General features: G+C 41.2%; 1 protein-coding gene across 1 annotated transcript in view; it reads left to right on the forward strand.

The window, feature by feature from the left end:
* nalf2 (NALCN channel auxiliary factor 2) overlaps positions 1-18,638 on the forward strand; it is a 42,798-nt gene extending 24,160 nt beyond the window's left edge. The window contains exons 2-3 of the mRNA XM_046303718.1: positions 15,170-15,341; positions 15,493-18,638. Coding sequence (XP_046159674.1) covers positions 15,170-15,341; positions 15,493-15,803 — 483 coding nt within the window. The 3' untranslated portion in view covers positions 15,804-18,638. The remainder of the gene's footprint in view (positions 1-15,169; positions 15,342-15,492) is intronic.

An 18,638-nucleotide genomic window follows, 5' to 3' on the forward strand; every position in this document is an offset into this window, starting at 1 on the left:
AAGCCCCTCCGGGCACCGATTTACAGCTTTGAGTTGTCTTGAGTATGTTTTCAGCTTTGCACATCTGGATTTAGAGATGTTCTTCCCTGCAGATTTTCTCAAGCGCTGTTAAGTTAGATGGGGAGTGGCGGTGAACAGCAATCTTTGAGGCTTTCCACAGATTCTCAATGTGATTCAAGTCTAGGCTTTGGCTGGGCCTCTCAAGGACTTTCACATTTCTGTTCTGTAGCCAGTCCAGTGTCGCCCCAGTCTGTCATTTTCACTCTGAAGCTGGTTCTCATCAAGGATTTGCCTGTATTTGGCTCCACTCATTATTCATTCTATCCTTACCAGTCTCCCAGTCCCTGCAGCTGAAAAGCATCCCCATAGCATGACGCTGCCACCACCATGCTTCACGGTAGGGAAGATGTTAGATGGGTGATGAGCTGTGCCTGGTTTTCTCCAGACATGGCACTATACATTCAGGCCAAAGAGTAACATTTTGGATTGTCGAATGCATTTTTCTCAGGAGTGTCTTCCATCTGGTCACACTCCCGAAAACGCCTAAATTGGTGAAGTGCTGTAGAGACTGTTGTCCTTCTGGCAGGTTCTCCTATCTCAGCTAAGGAACTTTGTAGTTCTGTCAGTGGTCATTGGGTTTTTAGTTGCCTCCCTGGCCAAGGTCTTTCTTGCCCAGTTACTCAGTTTGGTCGGATGCCAGCTCTAGGCAGAGTCTGTTCCATATTTTCTTCAATTTCCCAATGATTGAGAACAATGTACTCTTGGAATAAACACAGTGCATTCGGAAAGTATTCAGACCCCTTTACTTTTTTAATGTTTTGTTACGTTACAGCCTTATTCTAAAATTAAATGTTTTTTTCCTTCAATCTACACACACTAACCCATAATAACAAAGCAGAAACAGGTTTTAGCAAATCTATTAAAAATAAAACTGAACTAAGTATTCAGACCCTTTACTCAGTACTTTGTTGAAGCACCTTTTACAGCCTCGAGTCTTCTTGGGTATGAAGCTACAAGCTTGGCACACCTGTATTTGGGGAGTTTCTCCCATTCTTCTCTGCAGATCCTCTCAAGCTGTCAGGTTGGAAGGGGAGTGCCGCTGCACAGCTATTTTCAGGTCTCTCCAGAGCTGTTCGATCGGGTTCAAGGCCGTGCTCTGCCTGGGCCACTCAAGGACATTCAGAGACTTGTCCCAAAGCCACTCCTGTGTTGTCTTGGCTGTGTGCTTAGAGTCGTTGTCCTGTTGGAAGATTGAAGCAAAGGATCCCCTAAGGCCCTGAGCACATTTAAGCAGGTTTTCATCAGGGATCTCTCTGTACTTTGCTACGTTCATGTTTCCTTTGATCCTGACTCGTACCCCAGTCCTTGCCTCTGAAAAACATCTCCACAGTATGATGCTGCCACCTCCATGCTTCACCGTAGACATGGTGCAAGGTTTCTTCCAGACGTAACACTTGGCATTCAGGCCGAAGAGTTCAATCTTGGTTTCATCAGACCAGAGAGTCTTGTTTCTCATAGTCTGAGAGTCCTTTAGGTGCCTTTTGGCAAACTCCAAGCGGCTGGCATGTGCTTTCAACTGAGTGGCTTCCGTCTGGCCACTCTACCATAAAGGCCTGGTTGGTTGAGTGCTGCAAAGATGATTGTCTTTCTGGATGGTTCTCCACAGAGCTCTAGAGTTCCTGTCATAGTGGCCATCAGGTTCTTGATGACCTCCTTGACCAAGGCCTTTCTCCGACGTTTGCTCAGAGTGGCCGGGCGGCCAGCTCTAGGAAGAGTCATTGTGGTTCTAAACTTCATCCATTGAAGAATGATGGAGGCTACTGTGTTCTTGAGGGGCCTTCAATGCTGCAGACATTTTGTGGTACCCTTCCCCAGATCTGTGCCTCGACACAATCCCGTCTCAGATCTCAACAGACAATTAATTTGACCTCATGGTTTGGTTTTTGATCTGACATGCACTGTCACCTGTGGAACTGTGGAACCACGGGTGGACTCTGATCAAGTTGTACAAACATCGCAAGGATGATCAATGGAAACAGTATGCAACTGAGCTCAATTTAGAGTCTCATAGGAAAGGGTCTGAATACTTAAGACATTTTTTGAAATCAGAAATACCAAGTACCTGTCATAATGGGGTATTTTGTGTAGATTGATGAGGAAAACATTTCAATTAAAGACTTTTTCTAAAATGGATTCAAAGTAACTATGTGTAAGAAGGGAGGGGGTCTTTAAACTTTCTGAATGCACTGTACCTCATCACAATTCTACCTTGTCGATCTACGGACAGTTCCTTGAACTTCATGGTGTCCAAAAAAATGTAATTGGTGTCATGTGGACTCCAGTGAAGTTAGTGACATCTCAAGGATGATCAAAGGAAATTGGATGCACCTGAGCTCAATTTCGAGTGGCATAGCAAAGGGGTGTGAATACTTACAGTAACTGTCAAATTGTATTTATTTATTGTAGAATAATAGTGAAGACTTCAACTATGAAATAATCATGTAGAATCATATCATGGAATGGAATCATGCAGTAACCAAAAAAGTGTTAAACAAATCAAAATGTATTATAGATTCTTCAAAGTAGATACCTTTTGCCTTGACAGCTTTGCACACAGCATTCTCTCAAACGGCTTCACCTGGAATGCTTTTACAACAGTACTTGAAGGAGATCCCACATATGCTGAGTACTTGTTAGCTGCTTTTCTTTCACTTTGCGGTCAACTCATCCCTAACCTTCTCAATAGCATTGAGGTCGGGTGATTGTGGAGGCCACGTCATCTGATGCAGTACGCCACTACTCTCCTTCTTGGTCAAATAACCCTTACACAGCCTGGAGGTGTGTTGGGTAATTGTCCTGTTGGAAAACAATTGATAGTCCCATTAAGTGCAAACCAGATGGAATGGCGTATCGCTGTAGAATGCTGTGGTAGCCATGCTGGTTAAGTGTGCCTTGATTTCTAAATAAATCATTGACAGTGTCACCAGCAAAGCACCCCTAGACCATCACACCACCTCCTCCATGCTTCACGCTGGGAACCACACATGCGGAGATCATCCGTTCACCTACTCTGCATCTCTCAAAGACACGGCGGTTGGAACCAAAAATCTCAAATGTGAACTTGTCAGACCAAAGGACAGATTTCCACTGGTCTAATGTCCATTGATCGTGTTTCTTGGCCCAAGCAAGTCTCTTCTTATTATTGGTGTCTTTTTAGTGGTGATTTCTTTGAAGCAATTCGACCATGAAGGCCTGATTCACACAGTCTACTCTGAACAGTTGATGTGTCTGTGAAGCATTTATTTGGGCTGCAATTTCTGAGGCTGTGAACTCCAATGAACTTATCCTCTGCAGCAGAGGTAACTCTGAGTCTTCCTTTCCTGTGGTGGTCCTCGTGAGAGACAGTTTCATCATAGTGCTTGGTTTTTCTGACTGCACTTGAAGAAACTTGAAAATGTTCTGCATTGACTGACCTTCGTGTCTTGCTTATTTGACCTGTACTTGCCATAAAATGGACTTAGCCTTTTTGGTAAAAGACCATCTTTTGTATACCACTCCTACCTTGTCAAAAATAAATTCCACAAAATTACTTTTAATAAGGCCCACCTGTTAATTGTAATGCATTCCAGGTGACTACCTCATGAAGCTGGTTGAGAGAATGCATAGAGTGTGCAAAGCTGTCATCAAGGCAAAGGGTGGCCACTGAAGAATCTCAAATATAAAATATCTAGATTTTGTTTTGGTTACTACATGATTCCATATGTGTTCTTTTGTAGTTTTGATGTCTTCACTATTATTCTACAATGTAAAACATAAAGAGAAACCCTTGAATCAGTAGGTGTGTCCAACCTTTTGACTGGTACTCTGTGTAAATTAGATATCTGCATTTCATTTTCACTCAATTTTGAAAAACAATATATTTTTTTTGCACTTTGTCGTTATGGGGTATTGTTTGTAGATTTTTAATTTGGGCAAGAACGCAACAAAATGTGGAATAAGTCATGAATTCTTTCTGAAGGCACTAAAAGGGTTTTGGCATCAGCATTTCAAGTTTCAACAAAACTCCAGAGGACACTTGATGACTAATGTATTTTTTGTATCCATCTGCATTTATTTTAAGATTTTCCACAAATAACTTTGTATCAAAGGGGTGAAGATACTTTATCAAATGAAATGATGACACATTATCCAAGTCTAAGGGCAGTTTAAAAAAGAATGGTGAGAGATTGATGTACTGGTAGTGGCACAGTGGTTAAGGGCGCTGTACTGCAGCGCCAGCTGTGCCATCAGAGTCCCTGGGTTCGCGCCCAGGCTCTGTCGTAACCGGCCGCGACCGGGAGGTCCTAGCATTGTCCGGGTTAGGGAGGGCTTGGTCGGTAGGGATCTCAGGGTGCCTATCAGGGGAAGGGGATGTGACTCTCTAGAAGGATCAGAGACACACTAAATTAAGATACCTCACTTTTTCTCTGTTCCTCTTCCCATAACTGTGCCTGCACAAGATGTCCAGAACCATGACTCAATGAATCATCATCCTCACTCCAGAATTGGCATGTCCATTATGAGCTCCGTTAACACAGGGATGCTCTTAATTTCCCATTGTCCAGTGTATACCAGAGATCCCTCTGCTGATTTATTTTGTCTGAGCATTTTTCTATAGGGGTTCATTACACAGGTTTCATCATTTCAACTGCCCATTCACACACCATAGGCCTTCCTCCAATGGTCTCTACCACTGCTGACATTGTGAGACTATCAAACAAATGTTGAGGCCTTTAGTAAGAGGTACTGCTCTGTGTTAGGCCACCCGGGATAACAAAGTGTAGTATAGTAATGGCCTTCTCTGCCCACAGCTGGTGTAACCCTCACAAGGTGCCCTGTCTGATTGGTGCCCACCTGGGAGACCTGTACTCTCCATCTCGTCTCCCATGCAGCCACCCTTTGCTTTAAGGGACATAGCGCTCATAGCAATCTGTCCAGATTGTTTTGTTTCCTCATAATTTTCTTGACAAAGCCAATTATTTTGTCTACAACTTAAATCACTTGTAACACTGAATTCTTATGAAGCCACTATTTGTAACATGAAGCGGTATACTATTACTTCTGTGCTGAAACTATTCTGTGTGGCATCTAGCGGAATGGGCTGACTGCCATCATTTACTATCTATTAACCATAACCTTTGTCAGAATGCCAGATTTCTAATGATTTTGAATGAATCCATTCAGGGGTGTTTGAGATCTATGGACACTCCAGCATTACAGGTAGAACTGTCACCCATTCATGTCTTCATATGGCAGAGGGCAGCAGTTACATTAGACTGCATCTTCAGATATGAAATTCTGTGATATTTTGCTCCAGAACAGCAACTGTCTGTTATTCAGACCACTAGTTCCTCCGCTGAGGGTGTGTGTGTGTGTGTGTGTGTGTGTGTGTGTGTGTGTGTGTGTGTGTGTGTGTGTGTGTGTGTGTGTGTGTGTGTCGTTTCTTTTCCACAAGGATATTCCAAAGATCTTGACAATGGTTCTATAACATTGTAGCTGTGTTAATTGACATGAAAATGTCATTCCCATTACTATTGGTCATAATGTGCTGCCACCCCACCTCTCACATCACTGTAGGCTATGTGTGGCATGTGCTAAGCTGCTCTCCTCCATGTGTATGGTCCTGGGTATGTTCTGTCCATGAAATGGCTGCAGTCAGTCAGTGTTATATTCTGTGATGTGTGGGAGGAAACTCCCTGTTTGTATGATCTGTTTCCTCTGTCTTTATTTAGCTGTCCGGGCAGCTGAGTGTGTCCAAATGAAGGGTTGGCAGTTCACAAGCTCCTAGCCTTCCCTCGGGACAGTTACCATAGATACCACAGTCTTTGCCTAGCAACCTTCCTCTGTATGGCTTAGAGAATAATCACAATTAGAAAGGATATGTTTCAATTTAAACTAGCCTCTGAAGGGTTTACCGGTAATGTCACTTTTCAGGTATTTAGATACTTTGACCATGTGCAGATGAGATAAGTAGTGAATGGTGATAGGATTGTTCAAGTTATTATCAGAAATTCCAGAATTGTCATAAACTGTCACATTGATTAGATGGGCACCACTCAAGCTGAAATTATTCCTGGAAAATGTAGGGTGCATTGCGTTTGAAGTTCTACCATGAAGTGTAACACATTTTATTTTACTCTTCAGAGAAAGTAGAGTCAATAATATTAAACATCTCACAGTTAAGATAAGAAAACAGAGGGACATCCAAAGGATTTGAGCCAACACAACTGTTTGAAGCAATATCATCTGTAGCCAACATATTATACAATATTCAGGAGCAGTCAAATAAAGATTCTTCCTCCAGCAATTAGCTTTTTCTGACAGAAACTTCACAGTTAATCCTAAAATTAGTCTTCATAGGTATCTGAGATTAGTATGCCACAAACACCTGCTCCTGTAGACGCCAATCAACCAACAGATCAAAACCTCCAAAGGTGTGTCTGTGTTTTTAATGCTACTTATAGTACATAGCAGAGGTACTGTACCGGTCTTAATACACCAGCTATTGCGGTGAACGTTGATTAACAAGAACTTCCTACAACAGATGTTTAATGGACTTGATGCACCATGTAATGAACATCAGGGCTCTTCCTGAAACCTACCGGTCTCCCTATCTAGCTACTGTACATGTAGTGTATGGAAGTGTCTGAATGCATATTTTGGAATATTTGGGAGAGATATATCTAAAGCACATCTATTACCAGTTTATTACAAGCAATACACGTGGGAAAATATATTTATTTCCCAGAGGCACTGGAAAAGGAGTAGCACTATTGCAAGTAGACATCAGAGAAAGCAGAGTGACTCATCTATTGGCAACCGACATGGAAGACACAGGGCAAAACTAGGGCATCTGTTGCTCTTGATCGTATCTGTATCTCCACTCTGGCCGCTGACTGGAAACCTCCATTAGGAACTGTAGTATTCAGATACATGTGTGTCACATTCCTGTGTATCATGTTTTAATGTGCCATTGTGCTTAGCACTGCATTATCCTGTAATACAACTCCAGTAGTATAGTCATGCAGGGGGGAAAGTGATCAACTAATGTTATAATGTACAACAGGTTCTTGTGATCATTTAAGTCAGATATTCCTGATACATTTTTCTGACCCATGCCAGTATTCTCTTTCCAACAATACGGTGTTCCTTGATCCAGGTCTTCAGTGAGACTTGATCTTTCTGATTATTCAGAGGATACATGTTTATGACAGCTGTATGCTGGGCCATTTCCATCCAATTTATACATGCATAATTGCTTCACATCACTGTTACTGAAAAGGAACCCAGCTGCCATAGAGCTGCAGTGTAAGCCCACTGTCACCTGACCCCTTTAGCTATGAGAATAGATTTGGGAGAGAGATATAGAAAGAAACAGAGCTCTTATAGCAGGACTTTCTATCCCCTTTAGCGATGAGAATTTATTTTGGAGAGTGAGAGCTCTTAAGATCGTCTTCAATAATATATTACTATAACATAGAGTATAGCTTTTGTCCCAAAGGGAGCCAAATGGGGTAGCTAAGTATATTTGGATTCTAGATTCCCTATAGGTCATAAATACTTGACAACCGATCTACTAAAGCTACCACTGGTTAGTACTGCAACATAAGATACCTGACGGTATCGCTTGTCAATGTCTCAAATGTGTTGGACTAAATCTGGTCTGTATTTTGTACTAACTGAGTGCGATCTGAGGTCACATTCGTTAGAACTGATACAGATACCAAATGATTCTCTTGGAACAATTCATTTGGAGTTGTATGGTTCCTCCCCTTAGCAACAAGTTACCTATTGATTTAACAGCAAGCCAGGTGCTCCACGGGCATGGAGCATTTTAATGTGTTTGACAGGTCGCCATTGTAAATATGAATTTGTTCTTAACTGGCTTAACTGTATAAATGATTAAAAAATGTATCCTAGCTAAAAGTATAGGAGGGAAATTAAAATAGTAGAAGATTGAGTAGGCAATACTGTAATAAGCTGTGGGTAAATTGAATACAACACACTCTAATGCCAGGAATTTCTAGACTTGTTTTGGCAACTCCAAGCGAACCTTTGAGGCTCATGCTCTTAACTTGCTCTCTGCTCTTTTCCTGAGCTGTGCATAATGACAGGTTTCCCTGTGTAGTGGCAGGAGTGGAGAGGAGAGGCACTCACACTGGTTCTTGCACTGTGAAATGAATAAGCATAACTACTGCATATGTTTGATGAAAAACTCGTGATTTGACTAATTGATAAATGGAACAAATTAAGAGGTCCTGAATAAATATAATATGCCATTAAACAGACGCTTTTATCCAAAGCAACTTACAGTCATGCGTGCATAGATTCTTATGTAATCATGGTCCCAGGAATCAAACCCACTATCCTGGCTTTGAAAGTAACAAACACATGCTTTACCAAAAGAGCTACAGACCACTCTGCCACCTGGATGAGAAAGGGCTTGTTTTGCTGTGGCCTGTTCATCCCAACATTGAGGTAGTTATGGTCTTATCTTGGAGAAAAATATAGTTCAAATCACATCTGCTCCACCATAGAACTGACTCCAAAAGGTTCATGATTAGATACCTGCTTAACGAGGTGATTAAAACAGTGCAGACGTACTTTGCTTTAATTGAATCTGCTCTGGATGCTTTCCTCATCACTTTCAGTCCTGGCCAAATATAGGACCTGCAGCAGACAGTGAATATGACTCATTACGTTCTACCTCACCTTTACATACTAGATGCTTGCTGCATTCGCAAGACATCTGTCACACATTTTAAAAGAGCTTACATTAAATACATCACTTATCTGCACTTTAGCTACACTCTGTACTGGAATGGAAACGTGTTACAGCAGCATGTGAAACACTGTAGGAGTGGTAGAAGGCTTCTTTTCACTGTGTCTCTTGCCTTTTTCTATTGAGCACTTGAAACATCATTGGTCTCATGCAGTTGACTGTCTCCAGCCTGTTAGAGCAGCCCTGTGCTGTACATCTGTCAGCCGGGCCGGGAATAGAGCCAGCTCATTGGGCTGTATAAGGATAGCCAGGTTAACAGGCCCTCATTCAGAGCCAGACAAGCGGCTAACACTCCTTAGTCTGAGACCCACACAAAGCCAGGTTGTCAGGTTAGCACACTGCTTTCCTTGAGTCTGTGAAAGACCACAATCAAAGTCAAGCTAGCTTTTAGCCCTTCTAGCAGGCAGACTATGACCTTTATGTAGAACATCATTTCATGATTTGGGTTTGGGCTCATAATGTACTCCAAGTTTATTTGACCAGGAATTCAATGCATTAATGTAATGCTGTCGCTCTGAAAGCCATCTCAATCAATTACACAGCTCTATAAAATTACTGATTGCTTTCTGACTGTTAAAACTGTTCACATCAAACTCACTAAAGGTTGTTTAATGAAGGTAGTTTTATTATGATTGGAAAATAAGTTATGGGTTTGTGATTCTTCACATTTTATAGGAAATTATTTTGAATCATTGGGTGTTAACCATGCTGTATGATTTCCGGTGACACAAACAGGATTTCAGTGTAGCAGTGAGGACATCTGCTGGTGAAAAGAATACTGCAGGCAACTTTTGCATTGACTGAAAGACTGTAGTAGACTATACAGCAGTATGTGCAAAGCCATGCCCAAAGAAGTACATTAAAAACAGACATTTTATAGGACTTGACTACCCATGTCATGCTGTGTGGTCTCTAACTGTGCAAAGGATTGCTGTGTGGAAGACAGGCCTCGTTTTAAAAGGGTGTTGTCGACTGACTGGGGATGCCCAGGGGTGTATTCATTAGTTGGATCTGTTGAAAACATTCAGTCTGTTGCAAAATGTTTAGCAACAGAAACCGTTTACCGTTTAATTTATGAACCAAACGGGGAGGGACCTACATTCATTTGTCTAATAGAAACTGTTGTTTTCATTGTAAAACGTTTTCCGTTTGGAGTAAACGGTTGACTAAGAAAACAACCGTTACTATTAGACAAATAAATGTTGGTCCCTCCCCGTTTGGTTCATAAATTAAACGGTTTCTGTTGCTAAATGTTTTGCAACAGACTAAATGTTTTCAACAGAAACCGACTAATGAATACACCCGAGGGCAGACTTTTTTTAAATAGGCCTAATAAAAAAGGCAGACAAAGCCATGATGTCATGAGAAAATCCATGGAAAGGTTGTTAAAAAGCAGACATTAAACAGCCCCCAATTAGCTTGAAGAGTAGACTTCATCCAACTGTGTGCAGCATTTAAAGTTAACTTTAGGCCTAAATGTAACTTAAACCATTGATTCTGTTATGTGTTTGTCACTTGTGCAGTTTGCTTTGGCAAGAGGAGTCCACTGTAGATCTACAGTTAAAGTTGGAAGTTTACATACACTTAGGTTGGAGTCAATAAAACTAGTTTTCAACCACTCCACACATTTCTTGTTAACAAATTATTGTTTTGGCAAGTCGGTTAGGACATCTACTTTGTGCATGACACAAGTAATTTTTCCAACAATTGTTTATAGACAGATTATTTCACTGTATCACAATTCCAGTGGGTCAAAAGTTTACATACGCTAAGTTGACTGTGCCTTTTAAACAGCTTGGGAAATTCCAGAAAATTATGTCATGGTTTTAGAAGCTTCTGATAGGCTAATTGACATCATTTGAGTCAATAGGAGGTGTACCTGTGGATGTATTTCAAGGCCTTCCTTCAAACTCAGTGCCTCTTTGCTTGACATCATGGGAAAATCAAAAGAAATCAGCCAAGACCTCAGAAAATAAATTGTAGACCTCCACAAGTCTGGTTCATCCTTGGGAGCAATTTCCAAACGCCTGAAGGTACCACGTTCATCTGTACAAACAATAGTACGCAAGTAAAAACACCATGGGACCACGCAGACATCATACCGCTCAGGAAGGAGACACGTTTTGTCTCCTAGAGATTAATGTACATTGGTGCGAAAAGTGCAAATCAATCCCAGAACAACAGCAAAGGACCTTGTGAAGATGCTGGAGGAAACAGGTACAAAAATATTTATATCCATAGTAAAACAAGTCCTATATCGACATAACCTGAAAGGCAAAGATTGTACTTTGTGAAGAAATGTCCTCTGGTCTGATGAAACAAAAATAGAATTGTTTGGCCATAATGACCATCGTTATGTTTGGAGGAAAAAGGGGGAGGCTTGCAAGCCAAAGAACACCATCCCAACCATGAAGCACGGGGGTGGCAGCATCATGTTGTGGGAGTGCTTTGCTGCAGGAGGGACTGGTGCACTTCACAAAATAGATGGCATCATGAGGGGTGAAAATAATGTGGATATATTGAAGCGACTTCTCAATCAGGAAGTTAAAGCTTGGTCACAAATGGGTCTTCCAAATGGACAATGACCCCAAGCATACTTCCAAAGATGGGACAAAATGGCTTAAGGACAACAAAGTCAAGGTATTGGCCATCACAAAGCCCTGACCTCAATCCCATAGAAGAATTGTGGGCAGAACTGAAAAAAGGTGTGTGAGCAAGGAGGCCTACAAACCTGACTTAGTTACAGCAGCTATGTCAGGAGGAATGGGCCAACATTCACCCAACTTATTGTGGGAAGCTTGTGGAAGGCTACTCAAAACGTTTGACACAAGTTAAACAATTTAAAGGCAATGCTACCAAATACTAATGGAGTGTATGTAAACTTGACACACTGGGAATGTGATGAAATAAAAAAGAGCTGAAATTAATCATTCTCTCGACTATTATTCGGACATTTCACATTCTTAAAATACAGTGATGATCCAAACTGACCTAAGACAGGGATGTTTTACTAGGATTAAATATCAGGAATTGTGAAGTGAGTTTAAATGTATTTGGCTAAGGTGTATGTAAACTTCCGACTTCAACTGTATGTCAGCATCAATCAAGCTGGCCTCTACAGTGTTGGTAGTGAACTCAGGGGTGGCCATAGGTGGCATTTACTTTGTGTCTGTTCATCATTCTGATATTGTTACAGAGAGAAGTCAACTTAATGTTACTAGATATAAGTTTTCCAGAGGCATTATCCAAAATCTCCAAGTGCTATAATGCTCCAGCTGTTTTCAGGCTTTGAAAAGGTAAATGTGTGTTGCGGTTGGGGAGGCAGGCTAAGGATAAGAAAAGGAAAAACATATAATTTCATTCACAAGTCAATTGAGTGATGGTAGTGGTGGTCAGAATAAATAATAATGTCCACAAAATAAGCGAAAGTACTTACAAAAACACACGAACAATGACATTTTTGGACAGGTTCTGACATCAAAATCAAAGCTAAAATAATCTAAACTAGATCTGGCCTAGAATCAGGCTACGAGCATAGCAACAAAAGTGGCCTACCACATCAACGCTCTCAAACACTACAGAAGACTGGCAGAGCTATAATAGGTAGAAATACCTAGTGCCACGTCATGAGCTAAACCACAATGAGCAGGGGTGCTCTTAACCAATGAATTAGTAGCCTCTTTTACCCAACACAGAGACAAACATTATAGCCTACAATGGCTACAGCAGACTATTATCATAACAAAATATTCACAGGCCTTTGTCAAATGAATCCCGGTTTCAACTGTACCGGTGTCGTGTGGGTGAGTCGTTTGCTGATGTCAACGTTGTGAACAGAGTGCCCCATGATGGCGGTGAGGTTATGGTATGGGCAGGCATAAGCTACGGACAACAAGCACAATTTTCATGTTATCGATGACAATTTGAATGCACAGAGATACCAGGATAAGTTCCTGAGGCCCGTGCCATTCATCCGCTGCCATGATAATGCACGGCCCCATGTCGCCAGGATCTGTACACAATTCCTGGAAGTTGAAAATGTCAGTTATTCATACACGCCAGACATTTCACGCATTGAGCATGTTTGGGACGCTCTGGATCGTTGTTTATGACATCATGTACCAGTTCCCGCCAATGTCCAGCAACTTCGCACAGCCATTGAAGAGAAGTGGGATAACATTCCACAGGCCACAATCAACAGCCTGATCAACTCTATGCGAAGGAGATGTGTCACGCTGCATGAGGCAAATGGTGGTCACACCAAATACTGACTGGTTTTCTGATCCACGCCACTACATTTTTTAAAGGTATCTATGACCAACAGATGCATAACTCTATTCCCAGTCATGTGAAATCCATAGATTAGGACCTAATGAATTTATTTCAATTGATTGATTTCCCTATATGAACTGTAACTCAGTAAAATCTTTGAAATTGTTGCATGTTGCGTTTTGTATTTTTGTTCAGGATACATATAACATGTCTAAAACAGTATGTACAAATGATTAAAGTGACCAGTGTTTCATGACTCTTAAAAAAAGCAGTGAAAAGCAGGGAAAAGCAGTGTCAAACACATGACAAACACAATGCACCAGTTGGAGGAGAGAACTCCACTCGAATTACACAGAACTGATATTCCATAGTCACGTGTTTAAAATCAGTAGCAAAATAGGGGAACTTCATAATTTAGTGGGGAGCACACAAGCGTGAACAGGGTTTGAATTTGGCACGAATGTGATAGTCGCCATCTTTGATTGCTGTGTGCAGTGAAGATAAATTGTCCCCAGTTCAACCGTATAAAATTGAGTCTTTGTACAGATTGCAGACATGGCATCGCAAGAAGAGGTTGAAGGGCTTTTGAACTTAATCCCAGATTGAGATTGAATGAATCAGTGCTCGCTGGAGGCTCATTGATTACACCTCAAATCTATTTATCCCACCCGTCATTGGTTCCTTTCTCTGCCAGCTACTGTCAGTCACCATGCACTAGGGTTTATTATCATGTGCTTTTCAGTAGCTTTTAATGCTAAACATGTCAGAAACTAAAGTTGGAATATTATTGATGGTTTCTACCCTCATCTCTCAAGTATTTTATTTCTTATTACAGGATTCGTATTGTTTTGCAATAGGTTGTACATACAGTACAAAAATGTTTGATCACATCTTATGTTACAGAGTCAACTTCTGTGGTTTGAACTTATTTATTCAGATGAGTTCAGTTCTGAGGCCCCTTGTTTTTGAGGATGTTGCTGAGTCCCTAGATGGTCTTTGTCATTCTCAAAACACAATTCCAGCGTACCATCTGTCAGCAATATACTGCAGGTTAACGTGTATGGAAATGTAGTCAGGGAATTCCTCTCTCATATCTGTGTCTGTCAGGAGTTCGTAATTGAAAGGTTAACCGAGGAAGCACGCAGAGGAAGACATACTGAAAATTGGGCTAAGGTGTAATAGTGTGCAATGTAGTGTGTTTTAATTGTGCGAGAAAATAATTGAGTATATGTTGAGTATCCTCCTCTAGCGATCTACCATGTTTATTCTTGGTGGAGCAGGTGACTTTAGTCCTTTAGATTAACCCCCATCTCCTTGGGTTGATGTGTCACTGGATAAGCATCATCTAATCCTCTTGTGAATAGAGCAAAAGAGGGTTGTAGTGTTGTGTGTACTATACCGATGGGAGGTTGACCACATGATAAATATAATGACTGTGAAAGAGGCTCTGGCTCATCCTGCTGCCTTAACAGCAGTAGCCCTTGGCTCCACAGCAGAGGTGAAGAAACTGCTGTGGTCCTCTGTCTACATCACTGCTGCCCTGCTTCCTGTGCATCTGTCTATGGCGAGCTGCTGCCAACTTGCTCATATTAACAGCTATATTTATCTCTCTTATTTTATTATACACAGGACCCGGTGAAGAGCTTTCTGAGTAGGTTGAAGATATGCCCTGGATCTCCTTTAGATACATAATACTGTGCTCCAGTTTGCTGGCCCCATACATTGCTTGTTACAGTGATTTTCACTGTGCATTACCACATATGCTGATTCAGTTAGTTTCACTATATGGTTCTGTGGTTATAGCCTTGAGAGCAAACTGTTGATGAAGTGTATACTGGGTTGACTTGGTTTTGACAAGGTTTTCCTGCATTGTAGTCAGCCCAATTACTATCATCTGTCCACTTATGGCCACCTCAGCAGAAGATAGTAGATGTTTGTAATAGCTGCTAATACTGTAGAAATGGTTTTAATGTCCATCCATTAGCCTCAATTACACCCATTATCACCTCAGGCACTGCTATGACAAAAACCCTGCTGTGTGTGAAAGCCGCCAGGCGCTGTGCTCTTTTCTTGCAGTCAGTCTACAAAGCCTGGTTATGCTCAGAATACTTCAACGCCACCCAGAGCCAGTGTCAACACAGGATTCCCTGCAAGCAATATTGTCTGGAGGTCCAGACCATGTGCCCCTTTGTGTTACCAGACAATGATGACTTGGTCTATGGAGGACAATCCAGTTTCATCTGTGCAGGTACAGTATGATTGGGGCCTTCAGTGACATTCTGTTGTTTGTGTTGCTATTTTTCGCTCACCTCCCATAATTTCACAGGGACTGTAACTTGTTTGTCATCTGATAAGATCATCTGGATCTTAAATCTGTTTCTTCTCTGTGTGTGATGCAGGGCTACTAGAAAACCATTTAACCAATGCAGACCCAGAGTGTTGTGACGTCAGATGGAGGGGCTGCGACCCCTCTGTGGGGGCGGCGTGTGCCCTGACCCAGCTTCCGGGGTCATCATCATGGCAGCGGCGCAGCTCCCCACCTGTGTCGGCTGCGTTGCGACTGTGCAGCAGCAGACTCAGACTGTGTGTTCTGGTTCTCATCCTGCTGCACACTGTCGTCTCCTTTTCCACTGTCCAGAGCAGTGGCGCTGTGGGCCTGGAGTCCATGGTACCCCTGCCCCTGGAAGAGAGCTCTGCCCGAGAGGAGTGACTGATGATGAACAAGAGTTTCTACTGTTCCCCCCCCCCGGCTTCCAGTCTACAGAGACTCCCTTCCTTCCCACTACCTGAGGAGTGAGGCGTTTATAACCCTCTCTCTCCATCCAGTCCCCTCCACAGGACATCAGGAATGAGGAGGTTATACACCACTCCAGGGAAGGCTACAGGTCGGTATACCTCTTCGCCCTCCACCACACTAGAGGAGTGGCGAAGCACGGGCCCTCCCCTCCCGCAACACAGAGGGATATGGAGGTAGATAAGGCTTCGGAACTGAGAGCCAGCCATATCTCACGTGTAAGGAGGACATGAGAGGGCATGGTGAAAAAGGCGGGTCTCCCATCATGCTGAAAGAGGTACTGAATGCTGTTTCTAAGAAGGGTTTGGGTACAAATGGCCTTTTTCACTTATCACCACTCTATTTAATACGTTGAGTGATGGTTTTGGGGAGTTACGTACGCGTTTGAGTTTGTGAATTGCACAATTGGGAAAGTGTGAGTTGCAGGCTTGTAAGCTATTTTTGATTAGTTTTGTGTGTGTGTGTGTGTGTGTGTGTGTGTGTGTGTGTGTGTGTGTGTGTGTGTGTGTGTGTGTGTGTGTGTGTGTGTGTGTGTGTGTGTGTGTGTGTGTGTGTGTGTGTGTGTGTGTGTGTGTGTGAACAAGTCAGCAATTTAATTTATATGACCCAACACATGAAATCAGGTGATCATTACATCTTTCAAGCCAATAGTATACTCGCGAGAAATACTTTGTTTGGCTTACAGTAAATATAGTTATTATTATTCTCAGTAACACTACCCTCATTGTCATATACCAAGCAGAATAATTTCATGCAAATATTAGATTACAGATCCTAACCGAAGGTAAACCATGTTGTTTTTGATAGATGTCAGAGGTATACTATTAATGCTGTGGAGGAACATGTGTCTATGCAAAGCTGATTGAAACCAGTGGAAACTCCCCCTGGGTGTCTAATCGCTTACAGAAGGTAGATGATTGTGCCATGGAAGACTGTCTGGATTAGAACTACACCAATCATTTCTTACTCATAAAACAGACAATTTACCACATATAACATATAACAAAGACCCAGAATGGCTAATTGGACCAGGAGGCCCTTAATCACGGCTAAATGTTTAAGAAAATATTTTCAAGATGCGAATGCGTCGCATCATCAAAAACAATTTCTGTCACAGTAGAGATTTAGGGCGTGTCTATGCCCTCAATGTGAAATAGAGTGATTATTTGGAAAGAACCAAAACGTTTATATATATATTACTTCTAAATTCTAAATATCAGACATATGAAAAAGATCCACCTTGATTTTATTCATAAAGGTCATCTGTTGGCACGGTATTGTTATTTGTATAGAAGAGCTAGAGTATAACTATATAAATGGTTCTCATGTGTTTCTGATTTATCACATACAATTATTCTGACCTCTCTCTTCCTGGCATAATCTGTGTATTATTAAAAATAAAACGTTTTTTACATTTGGGCTTGTCTTTGGGAAGCTGAAATAAGATGTCTTCCAATGTGACGAATTGATTCACAAATACAAATATATTTGACACATTATTTGTATCTTACAAAGTCATTCTAAGCCAAAACTATTGTTTTAGAGTAATCCTGGGTTCACCTCCCAAACACATACTGTATGTGACCTTGGTCTACCACAACACAGGCATACTGTTTATGTCCTAACAAAGCTATTGTAACTATTTTACTATTGAAAAACTATATCATAGCAGAGGTTTTTACAGAGTATATGTATATGAATTGAACTTGGATTTGAAAATATGATATAAAAAAGTATGACATTTATGAGATTCTTAATTTATCCTAAATAAAATATATAATATCACTGTAGCCTTTTAATGCCTACAATGAATTAGTAGGTGCTAATTTTGTCAGTGTCTAACGAACTGCTAGTTTCTTTAGTTTATATTGCTAAAAGATAATTATTTTTCTTACGACAGACTGTGGTGTGTAACTGAATATCTAACAGACATTGTTGACATGCTGATTTATAAACTGGTTGAAGATACCAAACACTGTAAAAGAGACAACCATGTTGATAACTATACCTTGGGATTGAAAATCCTGCCTGCCTTGTATGACTAACGTGTGAAACATTGTCTGGTCTCCCTATTTCCAAAAAGGCCACTTGTACCCTTCATTCATATCAGTCATGGCTGTTGCTCGTCCTGCTAGAATATGAAGGAATTGTACCTCTATCAGAGAAAGGAAAAGGGGATATACATCTACACTGGTGTCCTAAGCCTGTATTCTGTTAGGGAAATACTTCTTATGCCATTTTATACACTGTGCTTCATTGTTTAGAACTTTTTGCACTAGTTCTAATAACATTTATTTTTCTCTGAGATTGTTTTGAAACTGTGCTAATTAATTCTGTTCTAAAAACAAATATTATCCCATATCTGTGTTTCTAGCTAACCTGTACATATGAAATCGGTTTTCTGTTTCTATTGTATTTTGGGCGGATCAGTGCCTGTTCACTGTTAAAGCCCAATAAAGTAATACAATTGTTCATCAACAGCCTCTCTTTTTGTGAGCAGTGCATTGTTATACAACCTGAACTTCAGATTAAAAGTGAGCATCACCCTCATCATCATGCAGAGAAATATATCAGTTGAAGGGTCACATAAATCATGTCATGTCCGTGTTACTCTGTTTTACCAGTAGAGAGAGCTGTTGTTAAGTGAGAAGTGTGAGAACATCAGTATGCTGTATATTTGTGAGAAAACTGCCTGCAACACCATACTATTTCTGCATCAATGTCAGTGAGAAGGTTTTATACTGATTACTA

This window comes from Oncorhynchus gorbuscha, linkage group LG16 (genome assembly GCF_021184085.1).
Source record: "Oncorhynchus gorbuscha isolate QuinsamMale2020 ecotype Even-year linkage group LG16, OgorEven_v1.0, whole genome shotgun sequence".
Classification (NCBI taxonomy): Eukaryota; Metazoa; Chordata; class Actinopteri; order Salmoniformes; family Salmonidae; genus Oncorhynchus; species Oncorhynchus gorbuscha.